Source organism: Ascaphus truei, chromosome 14 (genome assembly GCF_040206685.1).
Source record: "Ascaphus truei isolate aAscTru1 chromosome 14, aAscTru1.hap1, whole genome shotgun sequence".
NCBI lineage: Eukaryota > Metazoa > Chordata > Amphibia > Anura > Ascaphidae > Ascaphus > Ascaphus truei.
The window spans coordinates 57687837-57708473 of NC_134496.1; the positions used below are offsets into that span (position 1 = coordinate 57687837).

Sequence of the window (20637 nt, forward strand, 5' to 3'; positions counted from 1 at the left end):
ATGATCATCAACGGGTTCCTGCACTTCCCTGGTCTTTCTCAATGATCATCAACGGGTTCCTGCACTTCCCTGGTCTTTCTCAATGATCATCAACGGGTTCCTGCACTTCCCTGGTCCTTCTCAATGATCATCAACGGGTTCCTGCACTTCCCTGGTCCTTCTCAATGATCACCAACGGGTTCCTGCACTTCCCTGGTCCTTCTCAATGATCATCAACGGGTTCCTGCACTTCCCTGGTCCTTCTCAATGATCATCAACGGGTTCCTGCACTTCCCTGGTCTTTCTCAATGATCATCAACGGGTTCCTGCACTTCCCTGGTCTTTCTCAATGATCATCAACGGGTTCCTGCACTTCCCTGGTCTTTCTCAATGATCATCAACGGGTTCCTGCACTTCCCTGGTCTTTCTCAATGATCATCAACGGGTTCCTGCACTTCCCTGGTCTTTCTCAATGATCATCAACGGGTTCCTGCACTTCCCTGGTCTTTCTCAATGATCATCAACGGGTTCCTGCACTTCCCTGGTCTTTCTCAATGATCATCAACGGGTTCCTGCACTTCCCTGGTCTTTCTCAATGATCATCAACGGGTTCCTGCACTTCCCTGGTCCTTCTCAATGATCATCAACGGGTTCCTGCACTTCCCTGGTCCTTCTCAATGATCATCAACGGGTTCCTGCACTTCCCTGGTCCTTCTCAATGATCACCAACGGGTTCCTGCACTTCCCTGGTCCTTCTCAATGATCATCAACGGGTTCCTGCACTTCCTTGGTCCTTCTCAATGATCACCAACGGGTTCCTGCACTTCCCTGGTCTTTCTCAATGAAAGCGTTGCCAAAGCCAATGGTTTAGGAGGACTGAATTCTCCAAATAAAATATGTAATTGGTTGTGAACCAAAACCTACGTAAAACGGTGCAAATCCTTTTATCTTTTTGGCCTATTACCCAAAGTAGACTATTTCACTTTTCAAGGCAATGTATATACTTCCACAGCTGCTCTAAGAATTAAAATAAACATGCTTCGTGTGAATGATCTATAGAAATAAGTTAGGCCATCACTGGGAATTCCTCAGTCAAACAACTGTACACATTGCTACAATGAATATCTTCACTTTTGCTGGTTGGGTACTTTGAGGGTTCTTTTACAAATGCTTGTTCATATCTGATTATTGCAAAACACCTTGGGGCATATGTAGCAAGGCAAAAGTGGTGCAATTCTGGAGCAAAAACACTGCATTGTATAACGGTGTTTGTCTCTGATAGGAAGCAGACCCACAGGGCTGAGGTAGGGGTATATGATCACTGACTAGAGCCAGGGGACAGAGTCCCGTTAGAGTAGTTGTAGTGATGATCCAGGTAGAGGTCAAGGCAGGCGGCAAAGGTCCAAAGTCAGGATACAGGCTGGGGTCAAGGCAGGTGGCACAGGAGTGAGGGTCGGGGTCACCGGTGGTGATCGGCACTAGGGAATCCAAAAGAACAGGGAAGGCTCAGGAACTGAAGTGGGCCAGGAACACATGGAATAGCATACTATGCTCGGGCAGGGGCTGGAAGTCACTGACTACTATTTAAGCCCTGGAACAGCTGCAGCCAGTTACCAAGTCCAGGAAGAAATTTGCCAAGAACTAAGATGGTCACAGTAGCCACCTAAGGGCAAGTTCCAGCAAAACCCAGGACTGGAGCCCTTACAGTATAAAAGAAAAGATGCTAGTGATTTATTATTGTGATTTTTATCTTTGAAAACATATGGCGCAGGGAGAGGTATTAGCAGCAGAAAGAGAGGCGTAACTTTAGAGATCATTGGTAAGACCTCATGAAGAGTACTGCGTACAGTTCTGGAAACCAAAGCAAAGAAGGGAAATAAAATGGAGCATGTTCAACATCACAAAACTCATCAGAAAAGACTGGAGGACCTTATCATGTACAGCATGGAAGATAGAAGGGAGAGTGGGATATTATAGAAACTTTCACATATAAAAAGGTTTCAACAAAGTACAGGAAGGAAGCATAAATCAGAGGAAGAGACGTGCTAATACAAAAGGTCATGCACTGGAACTGGAGGGGGGCAGGCTCAGGAAAAATGTGAGGAAGTACTTATTTGTCATGTCCTGACTGTTACTCGAAGACCTTGCCTGGTTACTCCAGCTAACTCAGTTTCCCATTGTTCATTCCTGGTTGTCCAGCAGTTACTTCCTGATTGAGCACTATGTAATCCAAGAAATGAACACACAATCCCGGCAAGCTTTTTAAGTAGCAGGTACCTGTGCAGCACAGGTCCACTGAGGTCATTCTCCATCCAGCAGAGGTAAATGAGTGTTTTCACAGGTAGGGTTAAGACCTGCATAATGGTCATGCCGTGACGTGGCTGCAGGCTTATAATGCTTTGGCCAAAGGTAGGGTGACCAGATGTCCCGGTTTTGCCGGGACAGTCCCGTTTTTTCCTGGGCTGTCCCGGTTTTTGCCCCTGGTCCCGTGCGCGAGTCGGCGGCGGTGTGCGGGGGCGTGAGGAGGATGCGGCAGCCGGTGAGTATTGTTTTCAATGGTAGAATGCCGGGGGTTGGGCTTTAGAGTAGAAGCACGGGATTGGTTGGAGGTCAGAGGATGCCGGGGGCGGGGCTTTGTACCGGGGGCGGATGTAGTGAGCTGAGGTGTGTGTGTGTGTCCTGTTTGTCTGTCTGTGTGTCATAGGAGGAGAGGAGGGAGAGGTATGAGGAGGGGGAGGTATGAGGAGGGAGAGGTATGAGGAGGGGGAGATATGAGGAAGGGGAGATACAGTATGAGAGGAGAGGGAGATATGAGGAGGGGAGGGGGAGATATGAGGAGGGGAGGGAACGTATGAGGAGAGGAGGGGAAGATATTAGGAGATGAGGAAGGGGGAGATATGAGGAGGGGGAGGTATGAGGAGGGGGAGATATGAGGAGGGGGAGGTATGAGGAGGGATGGGGAGATATTAGAAGATGAGGAGGGGGAGATATTAGGAGATGAGGAGGAGAGATATGAGGAGGGGGAGATATGAGGAGGGGAAGGTATGAGGAGGAGAGGGGAAGGTATGAGGTGGGGAGGGGGAGATATTAGGAGATATGAGGAGGGGAGAAATGAGGAGGGGGAGATATGAGGAGGGGAAAGTATGAGGAGGAGAGGGGAAGGTATGAGGTGGGGAGGGGGAGATATGAGGAGGGGATGATATGAGATGAGGAGGGGGAGGAGATATGAGATGAGGAGGGGAAGGTATGAGGAGGAGATATGAGGAGGGATGGGGGAGATATTAGGAGATATGAGGTGGGGAGATAGGAGGAGTGGCGGAGATATGAGGAGGGGAGTTATGAGGCAGTGAGGGGGAGATATGAGATGAGAAGGAGATATGAGAAGGGGAGGGGGAGATATGAGGAGTGGAAGGGTGGTATGAGAAGGAGGTATGTAGCCCTGTGTGGTTTGGGCTATAGGTCTGCACTCCTCCTGGCTGTAATACCTGGGTATGGGCAGGTTGCCAGGAGCAATCATGGGTTGTCCCCACTTCATGCAGTACAGTGAGTCAGTGAAGGCAGTGTCATCAGGCTCTGTGTCCAATTAGAGACACAGGGGTGGTGCCTGTTGGAGCTGCTTAATGTGTTGCAACTTCCTATTTAGTCAGTTGGTCTTTACCTTGATAAAGACAGGGTACCCGTGCCAAGCTGCCAGGGAGCTGGTAGGCTTGAGGCCCTCCCTTAGGGGAGTTTGAGGTAACCCCATACCTCCTACCCTAAAAGGGGGTAGGGGAAGAGCAAGAACCAGTCTTGGTGCCCTTGGCCAGGAGTGAGTTCAGGGACATCCTGAAGGTGAAGAGCCTTCTAACTGCTGTGATTGAGACTGCTGCTAAAGAGGAATACCAATAAAGACATCTGCATTTTACCTATACCTCCTGCCTGAGAGTGAAGTATATTGGGAGGAGAAGGACAAGTTCTTTTGCAGATACTTCACCCCATACCACTGGGGGCTGGACAAGATGGAGGCGCTGCACTTGTAAGTATAATTCGGGCACAACCCCAGAAGCCTGTCCTGGTATTCCCCTATGACATCATGCGGGAGACCCAGGGCTCCCTGTTACCAGCAGATATGCACCAACCAGACCGATGTAACAAGAGCAGTATTTCCCTTAGGAGACCCTATGTGAGATTGGGTGGGGGAAAAAGGGTTACAGGCATGAGGAGGGATGGGGGAGATTTTAGGAGATATGAGGTGGGGAGGGGGGATATGAGGTGAGAAGGGGGACATATGAGGTGAGGAGGGGGAGATATGAAGAGCGGAGGGGGAGATATGAGGAGGGGAGGGGCTGTGTGTGTAGGTAAGGGGCTGTGTGTGTGTCACTGTGTGTGCACGTATATTGGAGAGGGAGGTTGAGTGTGGGGAGGGGAGAAAAATACATGGGGGTGGGGGTGTAAGAGAGAGGGGGGGAAGGAAAGGGTGACTGGGGAGTGTGAGGTGGGGTGAGAGTGAGGAGGTGTGTGAGAAGGACGGGTTCTCGCAAGGCTGCCGAAACGTGGGTAGGGGGCCCCGGTGGAAATGTTAGTCCTGGGCCCCGGGAAAGCTGTCTGTGGCCCTGCATGGCAGTGATATCATTGACTGCCACGAGGAGAGCAAGAGACCCTATTTTGCAAATTGTAATATACATACAAGGTCAGGAATGTCACATTTTTAAAATGTCTTAATATTAATTATTGCCTACATTTTTTTATTTAATTTTAATTTATGTCAATTAATTATTTAATTTTAATTTGTTAATTATTTTAATTTTAATTTGATAATTATTTTAATTTTAATTAATGTCTTCATTATTTATTTAATTTTAATTTAACAGCGTGTCCATGGACAAATGGAATATTCACACCATACAAGACGCCACAGAGCTACAACGATTCTTTGCAAATTTCTATTAACTGTTTATACTGGAATATTCTCAGCTGGTAACAGCTTTAAAACAACTCACTTGTAAGGGCGTACCCTTTAAATGGACCTACAAAATTAAGTATATTTTTCACAAAATGTTATCTTTACATGTTTAATCTCCTGTGTTGATACAACCAGAGTGATGTAAAAGGTTTGTTCTGGAAATCGACGCCTCAAACAACACTCTAAGGTCCATTTTGTCACAGGGCGACAAAGAAAATATACTACATCCCATAGCATACCATTCACGAAAATTAATTGGTATGGAACTCAACTACTCCGTATACGACAAATAACTTTTAGCAATCAAGGAGGGGTTCCTACATTGGCGACACTACCTGGAAGGTCCTTCACATCCTGTAGAAGTTATCACGGGTCATAAAAACTTGACGTTTCTAAAATCAGCTAGATGTCTTAGTCCTAGACACGCTAGTTGGATGTTGATTATTGCACACTTTCAATATATTATATCGTACCAACCGAGAACTAAACATGGGAGGGCTGATGCCTTGTCCCATCTTCCCACCGCCGACGGGTACCGCCCTGAACCACTTGAACAATCTTAATGCCTTATTGCAGCTATAGATCCTATTACCTGGAAAACTACATTAAAGGTATTGTCCACTAAATTAGAAGAATTACAAATATGTTTTAAAAACATCCCGAATGTTCCCCAGGAGCTGGAGGCTTTATATACAAGGGGACCAGAAGACACATGCAGCATTGAGTGACACGATACTCGACTAGCAGGTCATCCAGAAATACACAAGACTCTCAAACTCATTGGTTTACATAGCTCGAGTGAAAAATTAAGTAGAAGAATATATCCCCTTGCTACATACTCTGTCAGTGTGTAGTGACGTCAATTTATACTCCGCACTATATACGGTCACAGAGTTAGGGTCGCCAGGTGGCTTCTCCAAAAATACTGGACTCAATGGTGAAAGGTGCGTCAGGTCACTATGTCCAGGGAGAAAATACTGGACACATACATGTCCAGTATTACAGTACCTTTAATTTTTTACTGGACAGATTATCCAAATACAGGACAGTCCGGTTCAATACCGAACACCTGGCAACCCTACACAGAGTATGTAGAAAAACTGACAGTTATGCTCTGTGTCTGGGTATACGGGTATAAATTTGAAATGTTCTCTTATTGTGGCCCTTTGACCATGAGACAGGTAAACTCCCCGTCATGTCGACCATCTGTGCCCTCGTTGTACACAGAATTATTTTATGAAACATTACATTTAGCAGCTGAAGGTAAAGACACATTAAGTTCTGACAGTAATTATCTCTGAAGATTTATATTATTTTCTCATTAAACTGCTATCAATTTAAACTGAATAAAGACATGCAAGTATAATTTTTTTTATTAGGGTGCAATTCTGCCCAAAATGAACTTTGAGTTAAACGAATTACATAAAAGAGCAGTTAAGTACAAATACTGCCCTAGGGTCCTGGAACAGGATTGTCTAATTCCTGAGCCCCTTTGCAGCTCACAGGATGTGTCTCTAGTTCAGCTCCCTGTAATTTCCCCTTTCCCAGCAGCTAGCTGCATGTTTAAAAGGCAACATTATTGATACTTATGTTCTTTACACAGCCCTAGTCAGTGTTGGTTTCCTTAGCAACCTCCCATTCCCCCTCGTGTCTGTTCACAGTTAGTCTGATCCTGAGACTATTCCTGTTTCCCAGATTCCCTTACACTTCCTTCCTACCCTCGCTGGCTGAGCAAGCACATCTCACGCTATTCACCTCCTGGCAAGGATTACCGTTTTTTACCTTTCCCTACTATCAAGCACCCTCACTATAGAGAAGCTCTCTCTCACTACACCATCATCTACAAGTGCCTTTGTGTGTCTATGCTGTCCCCAATAAAGTGAAGAAAAGACAAAGAACTTGTTGTGCTTGTAAAAGGAACGAGTTAAGCTATCTGGCCATACCTAGAAAAGGAATCTCTAAATCTACTGACTTAAAACCTACTTTAGTATTAAGAACTGTCACTGCATCAGAGAGACTAGAGGCATACCCTGGTTTAAGGACACTCGCTTTAAGTACACTCGCGAGTAAGGACATATCGCCCAATAGGCAAACGGCAGCTCGCGCATGCGCCTTTCAGCACGTCCTGAACAGCAATACCGGCTCCCTACCTGTACCGAAGCTGTGCGCAAGCGGGGAGATTATAGAGCCTGTTACAAATGCGTTATTTACATCAGTTATGCACGTATATGATGATTGCAGAACAGTACATGCATCGATAAGTGGGAAAAAGGCAGTGCTTCACTTTAAGTACATTTTCGCTTTACATACATGCTCCGGTCCCATTGCGTACGTTAATGCGGGGTTAATGAGAGGGAGTGGCTCAGTGAGTAACGACACTGACTGGCACTGAAAGTTTGAAGCTTGAAGGGGAGTCTGGTTCAATTCCCGGTGTCAGCTCCTTGTGACCTTGGGCAAGTCACTTTATGTCCCTGTGCCTCAGGCACCAAAAACAGATTGTAAGCTCCACGGGGCAGGGGCCTGTGCCTGCAAAATGTCTCTGCAAAGCGCTGCGTAAAACTAGCCGCGCTATACCAGAACATGCTATTATTATTATTATGCCTGTATTTGGCCCAGATCCACAAGAGGGTGCTAAGCTTTAGCCCACCTTTACACCTCTGGGCCTTTGATTGCAATTTCTTGTCCCAGAATTCTCATTCTCACAGTTTATTGGTTCTTCCTCCCAAGTGGACCAGAAGAAAAGCTCCAAAATAGAAAGCTATTAGATAATTGTATGATGTGATATGCGATCAGGTGAAAAAGGCAAAACTTAAGTAAGTGTAAAGTAACAATAAAACAAACAAACTGGACAGTGTAAGAGGAACAACAAGTATACCAAAGTCATCAAAAGATAAGAGCAGGAAAACACATCATTTATTGCACATTGTTTAACATCAATTTTTAACATTTTATGAAGATGAATTAAACAGGAACAAGTGGCATTTTCTCATGATACTGACTGCCGCCCGATTACACCCAGTTATATAACACACACACAACGTAACACACAGGGAGAGTGGGTGTAACAGAAAAAGATAAGCCTGAGAATTTCACCTTTACTGTCGTCATTATTTTATTGTTGGACACAGCGGAGGTCCAGATTACTCACTGTCATTTCAATGACCCGAGCCTGATGACTAAGCAAACGATTGGAAATATTTAAAGAGTAATGTAGCAGGGGTAGAATTTGCCAGGGGCAAATTATTTTGCTATCTGTGTCACACTAGTTATACATTCAATTGTACAAGCGGTAATTACACAGCCAGGGAGAGTATCTAGTAACAAAAGGAGTTATTACATAATGGTTAGAATCTCTGAAATAAAAGGAGAAATAGGTTTCATTGTCAAACATACACAGCACCGTTTCCCCTTTGCACGTACTGCTTGTTGAGATGGGGGACACCCTTTTGCCTTTACACATGTGGTACAAATATTTACATCTACATCTGATTAATTCTATAATGTATTTAGCTCAAGTGAAGTAAAACAGAGAAAGCCAGATGCTGTGGGAGATTATGCAAACTCATTAGGCCGGCTTGGCAGAGGATATGGCTTAGGGCCGTTTTATAGTGTGTGTGGCCATGCGCTCGCGTGCCTGTGCGAACGCGCGTGCACGTGCCGCACGCTTTGTGTGAATGCTGTGAGCGAGTGAGGTACTGTATGTATGTGTATGTACTGTATATGTGTGTGTGTGTGTGTGTGTGTGTGTATATGTGTATGTATGTGTATGTACTGTATATGTGTGTGTGTGTATATGTGTATGTATGTGTATGTACTGTATGTGTGTGTGTGTGTGTGTGTGTATATGTGTATGTGTATGTACTGTATATGTGTGTGTGTGTGTGTGTGTGTATATGTGTATGTATGTGTATGTACTGTATATATGTGTGTGTGTGTATGTATGTGTATGTACTGTATATATGTGTGTGTGTGTGTGTGTGTGTGTGTGTATGTATGTGTATGTACTGTATATATGTGTGTGTGTGTGTGTGTGTGTGTGTGTGTGTGTGTGTGTGTGTGTATGTATGTGTATGTACTGTATATATGTGTGTGTGTATGTGTGTGTTAAATAAGTTTTGAAATAAAGAAATACTTTAATAAATTGTTTATTAACATTGTACATACACACACACACACACACACACACACACACACTTCAGCGGCGGCAGCAGCGCAAATTCTTTATTTTCTTCATCTTCCCCCCTGTCGGCTGGTTCCACGCTCCCTGCCGTGCTCGCACGCGCGGCACCATTATAGAATGGCTGACTGACCTCAGCCAACTAAAACTGCCGCGCGTGCACGTGTAGCAGGCGCACGCAGTATAGAACAGCCCTTATACAATGCTGTATGTAAGCTACATCCTCGGATCTGCTTTTATTTTATTTGTTTACTAAATGCATCCATTAGATTCAAATAAATATTAAAGGGACAGTCCCTCCTAGAACCAAAGTGGCCTGATGGCATTATGTAATGTACATCTCTCTGTAACCCCATCTATAGGTGAAATGTAAGTGGCATGGCATTATGTAATGTACATCTCTCTGTAACCCCATCTATAGGTGAAATGTAAGTGGCATGGCATTATGTAATGTACATCTCTCTGTAACCCCATCTATAGGTGAAATGTAAGTGGCATGGCATTATGTAATGTACATCTCTCTGTAACCCCATCTATAGGTGAAATGTAAGTGGCATGGCATTATGTAATGTACATCTCTCTGTAACCCCATCTATAGGTGAAATGTAAGTGGCATGGCATTCTGTAATGTACATCTCTCTGTAACCCCATCTATGGGTGAAATGTAGGTGGCATGGCATTATGTAATGTACATCTCTCTGTAACCCCATCTACAGGTGAAATGTAAGTGGCCTGATGGCATTATGTAATGTACATTTCTCTGTAACCCCATCTATGGGTGAAATGTAAGTGGCATGGCAATATGTAATGTACATCTCTCTGTAACCCCATCTATAGGTGAAATGTAGGTGGCATGGCATTATGTAATATACATCTCTCTGTAACCCCATCTATAGGTGAAATGTAAGTGGCATGGCATTATGTAATGTACATCTCTCTGTAACCCCATCTATAGGTGAAATGTAAGCGGCATGGCATTATGTAATGTACATCTCTCTGTAACCCCATCTATAGGTGAAATGTAGGTGGCATGGCATTATGTAATTTACATCTCTCTGTAAACCCATCTATATGTTAAATGGCAGTGGCATGGCATTATGTAATGTACATCTCTCTGTAACCCCATCTATAGGTTAAATGTAAGTGGCATGGCATTATGTAATGTACATCTCTCTGTAACCCCATCTATAGGTTAAATGTAAGTGGCATGGCATTATGTAATGTACATCTCTCTGTAACCCCATCTATAGGTGAAATGTAAGTGGCATGGCATTATGTAATGTACATCTCTCTGTAACCCCATCTATAGGTTAAATGTAAGTGGCATGGCATTATGTAATGTACATCTCTCTGTAACCCCATCTATAGGTGAAATGTAAGTGGCATGGCATTATGTAATGTACATCTCTCTGTAACCCCATCTATAGGTGAAATGGAAGTGGCATGGCATTATGTAATGTACATCTCTCTGTAACCCCATCTATAGGTTAAATGGAAGTGGCATGGTATTATGTAATGTACATCTCTCTGTAACCCCATCTATAGGTTAAATGTAAGTGGCATGGCATTATGTAATGTACATCTCTCTGTAACCCCATCTATAGGTTAAATGTAAGTGGCATGGCATTATGTAATGTACATCTCTCTGTAACCCCATCTATAGGTGAAATGTAAGTGGCATGGCATTATGTAATGTACATCTCTCTGTAACCCCATCTATAGGTTAAATGTAAGTGGCATGGCATTATGTAATGTACATCTCTCTGTAACCCCATCTATAGGTTAAATGTAAGTGGCATGGCATTATGTAATGTACATCTCTCTGTAACCCCATCTATAGGTGAAATGTAAGTGGTTGAGACTTTTTTTTTCTTAAACAAAGCAAAACAAGTATAAGTATATTTAACATGTTTTAAACCATTCAAATGTCTCCACAATAACCTAATACTTTGCAGTTAGACTTGACAAGACTGTTTATAAACGGTTATATAGGCTGTTTTTCCCTTTTAATGATTTGTATGGCAGCATCTTTTATGTAACACGATTAAACTATAATTGCCAGATACCCGACTCATTTTTACACAAGTTACAATATTTCTTTTTAGAGGGAATTGGATGTAAGGAAATACGTGAGATGAATACGTTATTTATGTAACCCTCCCTGCCTGTCTCCCAGGGATATTACATCTGTGTATGGTGAATGTTCACAACAAAAGACAGAAAAGCCCAATGCTACATCCAATGTGACAAAATATATAGTAACACTTAAAAATACTTTTTTCTCCACAGTGTGGAAAGGCCCCATTCCACACAGTGAGGGGGAGGGGGAGGGGCTGAAGGTGGTTCAGCAGGAGGAGGTCCCAGAGTACCTGGGAGACAGCTTGGACCCAGAAGGAATGTTGGTGGACATTAGTCCCAGGCCCAACTTCCTCTCTAGGTGGGCCGGGCCCCCCAGAGTCGAAGGGCCCGGAACATTTGTCCCGGCTCTCCCCACTGTCGGTGACTCTGTATGCCCCAAAGACAAATAATGTACAGATATCACAAATGTGTATTTGGGAATTTGTAAGTGTAGCCAGGTCCCCTCTGGCTCCCCGATTTCTCTTTTCTCCCTCCCTTACCCTCGCTCTTGTAGGGGCTGCTGCGAGGGCAATCGCGTCGCCGGGGGCTCCATCAGTGACAGGGCGTCGCCATCTTGCAGGAGCTTGCGCATGCGCAGAATGTGCCCGGCGGCCATGTTGGGGTTGGCGCATGCGCAGTAAGTATCAGGAGTTGCGGCGGCCATTACCCTTAGCAGAGGTATTCTCTAAGGTTGCGACTGCGCAGAGAAGAGCAGCGGCGGCCATTACAAGATCACACATGCGCAGTTCGCGCACTCGGCCCTAATGCTAGGAAGGTCTGTCAGGAACTACAAAACCCAGAGTACGTAGGGGCAGACAGGCCACCTGACACCAGGGAATGGTATGTGCAGGAAGCAAGTGGCTCCTGCACTAGGCCAGACATCCCCCTTAGGCCCAGCTAGACCCCAACTCACCTCAGCTTGTGGATGCTGCAGGGACTCCCCTTAGGATAGGGACCAGGGTCCTGTAGAACCTAGACAAGCGAGGGCTGGCCAGGAAGCGTAGATATCCTGGTCTGTTATTGAAGGTGAATTATCCTCTGCCGTAGCAGAGGCAGAGACTGTCTAAAGGTGGATCACTCCATGCGGGAGCCACCCACCTTTGAGAAAGAGGCGGAGGCGTCTTGGATCATCTCCTGGAGCAAGGGATTCCAAGCAAGCATCTGCACGTCCGGGTGTGGACATACCCGGCAGGTACCACCCTCTCTACATGTGAACCAACCAGTATACCTTATCTAATACGGCGCTGATCACGCCTAAGGGTGGGGTTGTGGGTCTCTTGTGTGACTCTTGGGACTCGGGGTACACAGTGTTGGGTGGGAAGAAGGTGTGGGGTACAAAGCCCTGTGAGGTGACCGGGTAGTTGTGCCATTAGTGTTATAGAGTGACACCCTTGCTGATGTGATTGTTATATTGTTATGCATATGCAGTAAACTGCTTTATATATACCATTGGTGTATTGGATAATGTATGTGGGTCCTGTGTCAAGGTCATTCTACCCTTAGATTCCTACACAGGTGGAGGCGCTGTACATTGTGAGTATTGTTCCAGAGGATACACCCCAGGCTCTCACTGGCGGAGGCTCAGGCCTCCTGTGAACCTGACAGGTAAAGCACCACTCCTGGTAATACATATAGATTCCCCTCACATGCACTCTATCTGCGATTGAGGGGGGGGGAGGGGAACTGTGTTACATAAGTAAAAGTGCTGAGGCCGATTTCTGTACTTCTCATACAAAGACACTTCGGTTTAAAAAAAGTTCTCCTTTTTCCATTTCAATCACTCACATTCTATACGTTCTGGTCATGTAATCACTCACATTCTATACGCTCTGGTCATGTTATCACTCACATTCTATACGCTCTGGTCATGTAATAACTCACATTCTATACGCTCTGGTCATGTAATAACTCACATTCTATACGCTCTGGTCATGTAATCACTCACATTCTATACGTTCTGGTCATGTAATCACTCACATTCTATACGCTCTGGTCATGTAATAACTCACATTCTATACGCTCTGGTCATGTAATCACTCACATTCTATACGTTCTGGTCATGTAATCACTCACATTCTATACGTTCTGGTCATGTAATCACTCACATTCTATACGTTCTGGTCATGTAATCACTCACATTCTATACGCTCTGGTCATGTAATCACTCACATTCTATACGTTCTGGTCATGTAATCACTCACATTCTATACGTTCTGGTCATGTAATTAATCACATTCTATACGTTCTGGTCATGTAATCACTCACATTCTATACGCTCTGGTCATGTAATCACTCACATTCTATACGTTCTGGTCATGTAATCACTCACATTCTATACGCTCTGGTCATGTAATCACTCACATTCTATACGTTCTGGTCATGTAATCACTCACATTCTATACGCTCTGGTCATGTAATCACTCACATTCTATATGCTCTGGTCATGTAATAACTCACATTCTATACGCTCTGGTCATGTAATCACTCACATTCTATACGTTCTGGTCATGTAATCACTCACATTCTATACGCTCTGGTCATGTAATCACTCACATTCTATACGTTCTGGTTATGTAATTAATCACATTCTATACGTTCTGGACATGTAATCACTCACATTCTATACGCTCTGGTCATGTAATCACTCACATTCTATACGCTCTGGTCATGTAATCACTCACATTCTATACGCTCTGGTCATGTAATGACTCACATTCTATATGTTCTGGTCATGTTATCACTCACATTCTATACGCTCTGGTCATGTAATCACTCACATTCTATACGTTCTGGTCATGTAATCACTCACATTCTATACGCTCTGGTCATGTAATCACTCACATTCTATACGCTCTGGTCATGTAATCACTCACATTCTATACGCTCTGGTCATGTAATCACTCACATTCTATATGTTCTGGTCATGTAATCACTCACATTCTATACGCTCTGGTCATGTAATCACTCACATTGTTACACCGCCTGAGACACAGGGAGACTTTTGGCCAAGGAACTGACATGTGGTACAGGACACGTACACTCACAGGACACAACTTCAGCCCGAACAGAATTCTGTTTTTCTGGGGTGCAGAGCACAAAATAAGTGAGACCCCCAAATAAGAGGAGTACAGCCTTTCATCTACTTCTATTTTACTGTGTTAATATAAAATCAGTATAACAATGGAGACAGCTCACTGTCTGACCAAGGGCAGAGACAATAAGGACAGTCACCTGCAGCCCCGTGTGCATCTCTTACAGGCATTGTTCTCTACACAGAATATCAATCTAAAAATAATAATCTATCTATGCAGAACAGACACCGTTCTATCTCAATAGAATAAAGCAATGGAACCATTCTGCAGCCTGTATTATTGGTGCTGTTCCTTGCATTTGCAGTGACCTTGTCCTCAAATCTCCAAGCAGGTTATTGGCAGTACAGCGTCGCAGGCCTCTCTGGCACTGAAAGGGTTAGTAAAACATTGTGAGCAGGAAAAAGCGCAGAGGACTAATATTGAATTTATTTAAAGTGAAATCAGATCGACGTTTCGGTTCTAACCACGGACCTTTGTCAAGACATTAAGTTATGTTACGACGGACTGCGCCGATCGGCGCATGGCGAGCACCCAAGGTTTCAAACAAGGAGTCATGCACCTTTTTTCTATACCTATTATCCCAAAAGGGTTAAGACAGTGTTACCCAACCTGAGAGAGGGGGGCGGGGGGCAGAGTATTTAAACGGAGCGCTTTACTGAGCACACACTCAGATATACACAGTGGTTAGAAGGGGCTCCGTCGACACATAACCCAGTGCCACCAACAGAAGGCTTATTCTCAGATTTTTGGGGAACCGGACTTCCAAACTTTGATGATCTTTTTTTTTTTTTCACCGAATACAAAATGGCGGATCCAAGGGCCAAAACAAATCCTTCCGGGAAGGCTGAATTAAAATAAATTGGAAACCACAGCTTTCTGAGCTTCTTTGTTTACATTTTGGTAGATGTAAATAAAACATAAAATTGTTCTTTCAGGGCTTCTCCCCCCCCCCCCCATGGTGTACAGGCATACCCCGGTTTAAGGACACTCACTTTAAGTACACTCGCGAGTAAGTACATATCGCCCAATAGGCAAACGGCAGCTCGCGCATGGGCCTGTCAGCACGTCCTGAACAGCAATACCGGCTCCCTACATGTACGGAAGCTGTGCACAAGCAGGGAGACTATAGAGCCTGTTACACATGCGTTATTTACATCAGTAATGCACGTATATGACGATTGCAGTACTGTAAATGCATCGATAAGTGGGGAAAAGGTAGTGCTTCACTATAAGTACATTTTCGCTTTACATACATGCTCCGGTCCCATTGCGTACGTTAATGCGGGGTATGCCTGTATATTTTATATAAGCATGAGACATGCTATTTGACATGTATTTATATGCGTTGCCAAGTAACTTTCTTGTTAGGCTGTGAAAGCAAAATCACGTCCTTGGGGTGCTATTAAAAACTGCCTTATAATTATGTACTATAAATATCTCAGTAGCTTCTAAGTTTAGAAAGACGTGCAGAAAAATAGAATGGCACCAATGAAACCGTTAGAGTCTGCGAAGCACAGGTCACATCTGCTTATTCTAACACAGAGGCCCCAGGGACAGCTTCTGGAAACATACTATATTAAAAAGCCACGTACTGACACGCCGCACACGAGTTCACAAAGTCCAAACTATTAACCCATTCATTCTCCAACCCCGTATTGGGGAATTAAGGAAAAAACGCACGTGCCTAATTTGCACACTTATACCCAGAATCCTTTGTGCATTCACGAGGAGGCGTTTAAATGAGAATTTGGTGGTAGTATGTAGTGGCTTCCTCTAGCTCCCCCCTTTTCCATGATGTCACACCTTGCATGGGCAAGAATCCCCCTACTCTCCTCCCCTTTCTCCCGATTGGTCCCCTAGAAGGGAAGGCAGGGGAAAGCATGTCACTATAGAAAGAGTGTCCAGTCCGCGCTCTTGCTCTTTAAGAAATTGGAATAGTAGTTCCTCTCTAATCTTTTGCAGCTCTTGATGTTGAAGGTGTCTTCCCCCACCTCCAATGTGGATCTCTGCAGAGAACTCCAACAGCGATACCCAGTTCCAAGAAAAAGAAAAACACAAAAGCGCACCAAGATTGAGATATACAGTGTATTTTAGACAATTAAAATTAGTAATATACACTTACATGGATAAAAACTTTATTGATCCTGATCACGATCGTGACTTCTATGGTGAGGCAACAGTGGGGATGAAGGGGGATGATTTCCGTCTCTGCAAACAAGCCCCGCGCGCTGGGACTGTGTCTCTGGCTATGCTGCGTTTTCAGCTCCACACGGTTGTCAGCGTGATGGCCTGCGTGACGCGCATGCGCGGCGGATAAGGCCCCCAATAGTAGTCTCGAAGATGCCTGCCCGTTTTCAGTCTTAGATCGTGATTTGTGGAAAAAAGCACTTGTGTGAAGACTGGCTGTATGGGAAACAAGCCAGCAACACCCTTCGCGACGCGTTTCGAATACAAAAGTATTCTTCCTCAGGCGATATCCTTCATCCCCACTGTTGCCTCACCATAGAAGTCACGATCGTGATCAGGATCAATAAAGTTTTTATCCATGTAAGTGTATATTACTAATTTTAATTGTCTAAAATACACTGTATATCTCAAAGTATGTCACTACTCCATTATTGGTAATGAAACTGGCTAATAAAGCCAGTGATATTAATATGCTATTGACAACAATATATTAAATACAGTTTATCAGGAGAAATTAAACATTCCTTCTTTTGGCACTACTGTAGGAACAAGATCGGAGCATGTTGTTTCAAGATCAGATATAATTGTAATAAGATTAACAGAAGCCTTAATGCAATTACAGCTAGTGTGTTTGTGTACACAAAAAAATTTTGGGGGTGAAATCTTGAAGTAGTTTTATATTTTAAAATACATTTAACTTTAAAAAAAATCTTTTTTTCATAGTGAAACAGTAAGTTGTCAGATGATCTCCTCTGGCAGCACAAGGGTTAACAATAGTTAGCCTCGTTCATGGTAACCCTGTAACTTAGCAATGATGTCCGCACCCTTTCCTCACACAGGTAGAAGCCCATGTGCATTGGATATTCTGTGATGTTTGCACCCTTTCCTCACACAGGTAGAAGCCCATGTGCATTGGATATTCTGTGATGTTTGCACCCTTTCCTCACACAGGTAGAAGCCCATGTGCATTGGATATTCTGTGATGTTTGCACCCTTTCCTCACACAGGTAGAAGCCCATGTGCATTGGATATTCTGTGATGTCCGCACCCTTTCCTCACACAGGTAGAAGCGCATGTGCATTGGATATTCTGTGATGTCCGCACCCTTTCCTCACACAGGTAGAAGCGCATGTGCATTGGATATTCTGTGATGTTTGCACCCTTTCCTCACACAGGTAGAAGCCCATGTGCATTGGATATTCTGTGATGTTTGCACCCTTTCCTCACACAGGTAGAAGCCCATGTGCATTGGATATTCTGTGATGTTTGCACCCTTTCCTCACACAGGTAGAAGCCCATGTGCATTGGATATTCTGTGATGTCCGCACCCTTTCCTCACACAGGTAGAAGCCCATGTGCATTGGATATTCTGTGATGTTTGCACCCTTTCCTCACACAGGTAGAAGCCCATGTGCATTGGATATTCTGTGATGTTTGCACCCTTTCCTCACACAGGTAGAAGCCCATGTGCATTGGATATTCTGTGATGTCCGCACCCTTTCCTCACACAGGTAGAAGCCCATGTGCATTGGATATTCTGTGATGTTTGCATGCTTGGCATAGTTTGGTTTATTATCCCAAGTATAATTTGTAAATATGTCATGTGCTAAAGACCCCTGGGGAAGCAATGAGGTTCAGTAACTGTGAAAGTGCTTTAGCTCCAAGTATAGTGTGCATTACCTTTTGGCAATATCCGGTGCAGAGCCACAGACAGGAAAAAGATGGAGTCGCTATAATAGGTGCCAGTCCCAGCGCTGAAGTGTTTCTGCATAGCTTCTACTATGGGAAAGAGCTTCTCCGTCAGAGCATTCACATCGTGGAATATGACCTGTAAGCAGACAGCACCGGATGTGAGAGAGAGATCCACGTCCCTAACAAATGTGCCAACACGCAGGTTTTACAGTAATAACCTGAGGTGGAATTATCCCACAGACCCGGGAGAGCACGGGAGAGCAGGGCAGTCTCACAGGTACACAGCTCCACGCTTCACTGGGACTCACATTTTACTCACCCAATTCTTTGGTCATTAAATTTATATTTTCTGTGGAATAATTAGAAATAATTTATGCCACTATCAAAAATCCAGATTACACGCTCACTTGAGTGCTAAGGAAGATCAGTCACAGGAAAGACCATTAAAATATATTTACTGAAAGTGGACGTTGACATAAATGCTGTTTTCCAAAACGGAGTATCAGTAGCTATATAACAGCAGCCGCATTTACTTAAACAAAATGAATGCTACTGCTTAGTACTGTACATACTGTATGGCCGGACCATAAATCAGACACGTCACCAGGTGCCAGACTAAATGATTTGAAAAGTGTAACCGGGCGCTTTTGGGAGACTGAATAAATGGTCAAATAATTAATGCAAGTGCCAAAATTAAGTGAAAAATGTGAAATAAATAAACGTGAATCAAGTGATCAATTATAACACAATAATGAATTAAATGTATATATACAACGTGAAACAATATATAATATATAACCTCCACCAATTAGTGTATTGTGAAAATTGTGATTATAATTGAAAAGCACCTCAAAAACCCTCTTGAGACTGTTCCTAGGTGTCTGCAGTACTGGCTGTTTTTCCAGGTGAGGGAGCGCAGACTATTCACAGCCGGAGTATGTAAAAGATAAAAAACACACAATAGTGCAACCAATACAAATAAGGTCTAGATATGTATATGCTTTGTGTCAGTTCACTCACAGATTGTCATATGATATGAGGCTTATCAGAGACTCATATCTCTCTCTGATTGGAGCATGGGGTAACTGGAACTCAGGTAGGTTCGTGTGTGGATAAAGCAACAATCTTCTGATTCAATTCATGCAAAAGTAGAGAAAACTCTCAAAAGTGTATTATATACAGCAGGAGGTAAGGGCTAAACTCACATTCACATGTGTGATCGGCACAATGTAAGGGGTCTTTTCCTCTCCCTGGTGTCTCTGTGGATGGTGCGTCTGCTTCCTCTGCGTTGCACCGGAAGTGACGTCTCTACTTCGGAAGCGCTAGTTGGACTTAAGGGACTTAACGTTGATCTAGATATTGGTGCATTCTTAACATAACATACTCATTTTACCATCAATTCATGTTATGTACTCATTGTGGTTTTGCTTTCCCTTTTCTTCTTCCTTCTTTGTGATTCAGGCATTATGTCATTTTCATAGTTTTTAATGTTATTTTATATTCATTTATATTTTTGTAATAAATTTAGTGTATTATATATTTAGATGTATACATATATATATATATATACACACACACACACACACACACACACACACACACACACACACACACACAGCTGAACCCCATTATAACACGGTGCTCGGGGGCCACCCGATGCGACCGCGTTATAACCGGATCGCAGAAAAAAAGTCCGCCACTGGAGGGGGTGGGCTGGGATAACTCTCCCAGCTGTCTCAGACCCAGCGCAGCGGCACTGTGTGTGTATGTGCATGTGCAGCGTGTCATGTCCAGGCTGATATCACACAGGTGAAATGCAGGCAAAAAAACGGGCGCTTACCTTAGGGTATTAGTACAGGGTAGAGAATAAAGTAAAATACTTTATTATGTCTGATATCCCAATATTATATTATAACCCAATTATGTCTGATATCACACAGGTGTCTGGTGCCTGAGCGGCTCCCACCTGCGGCCAAACATCCCGCCCAGGTCATGTCTCTCGGCTTCCACACCCCACCCACCGGCTCCCTCAATGTCCATGTCCCACCAGCATGGGCATGTGACCCTTTCTTCGGTGGCTCACCGCACTTACCGGAATGTTTTCCTCGCAGCGCAGCATCTCAGGTCAGCTCGCGCTCATCCCCTTCTCGCCATATTCTCATATACTGTACACTGCGTGGGTGAGGGGTTACTCAGACAGGGAGAAGAGGGCAGGCGTTAGAAGCCTCAGGGTCAGGAAACGGGAGGAGGGAAGAATGGGCGCCGTGTGTGTGTGGCCCCCTCCTCCCTGTCCCGCTCTGATTGGCTGATCGCGCCAAGCCCTGACCCCTCTTGAATTCCATCCCCCTGGGCTCAGATATAATTGTTACATTGAATCCAGGTGGGGGAAGAGAGACTGAGACAAGGGGGAGAGGTGAGAGGCTGTTTGCCAAAAAAAAACCTCAGCTTTA

General features: G+C 44.2%; 1 protein-coding gene across 1 annotated transcript in view; it reads right to left on the reverse strand.

Annotated features, from left to right (window-relative positions):
* The window catches only part of XXYLT1 (xyloside xylosyltransferase 1), a 165106-nt gene that overhangs the window by 124437 nt on the left and 20032 nt on the right, over positions 1 to 20637 (reverse strand). The window contains exon 2 of the mRNA XM_075571121.1: positions 18176 to 18323. Within this exon, the coding sequence (XP_075427236.1) occupies positions 18176 to 18323 (148 nt within the window). The remainder of the gene's footprint in view (positions 1 to 18175; positions 18324 to 20637) is intronic.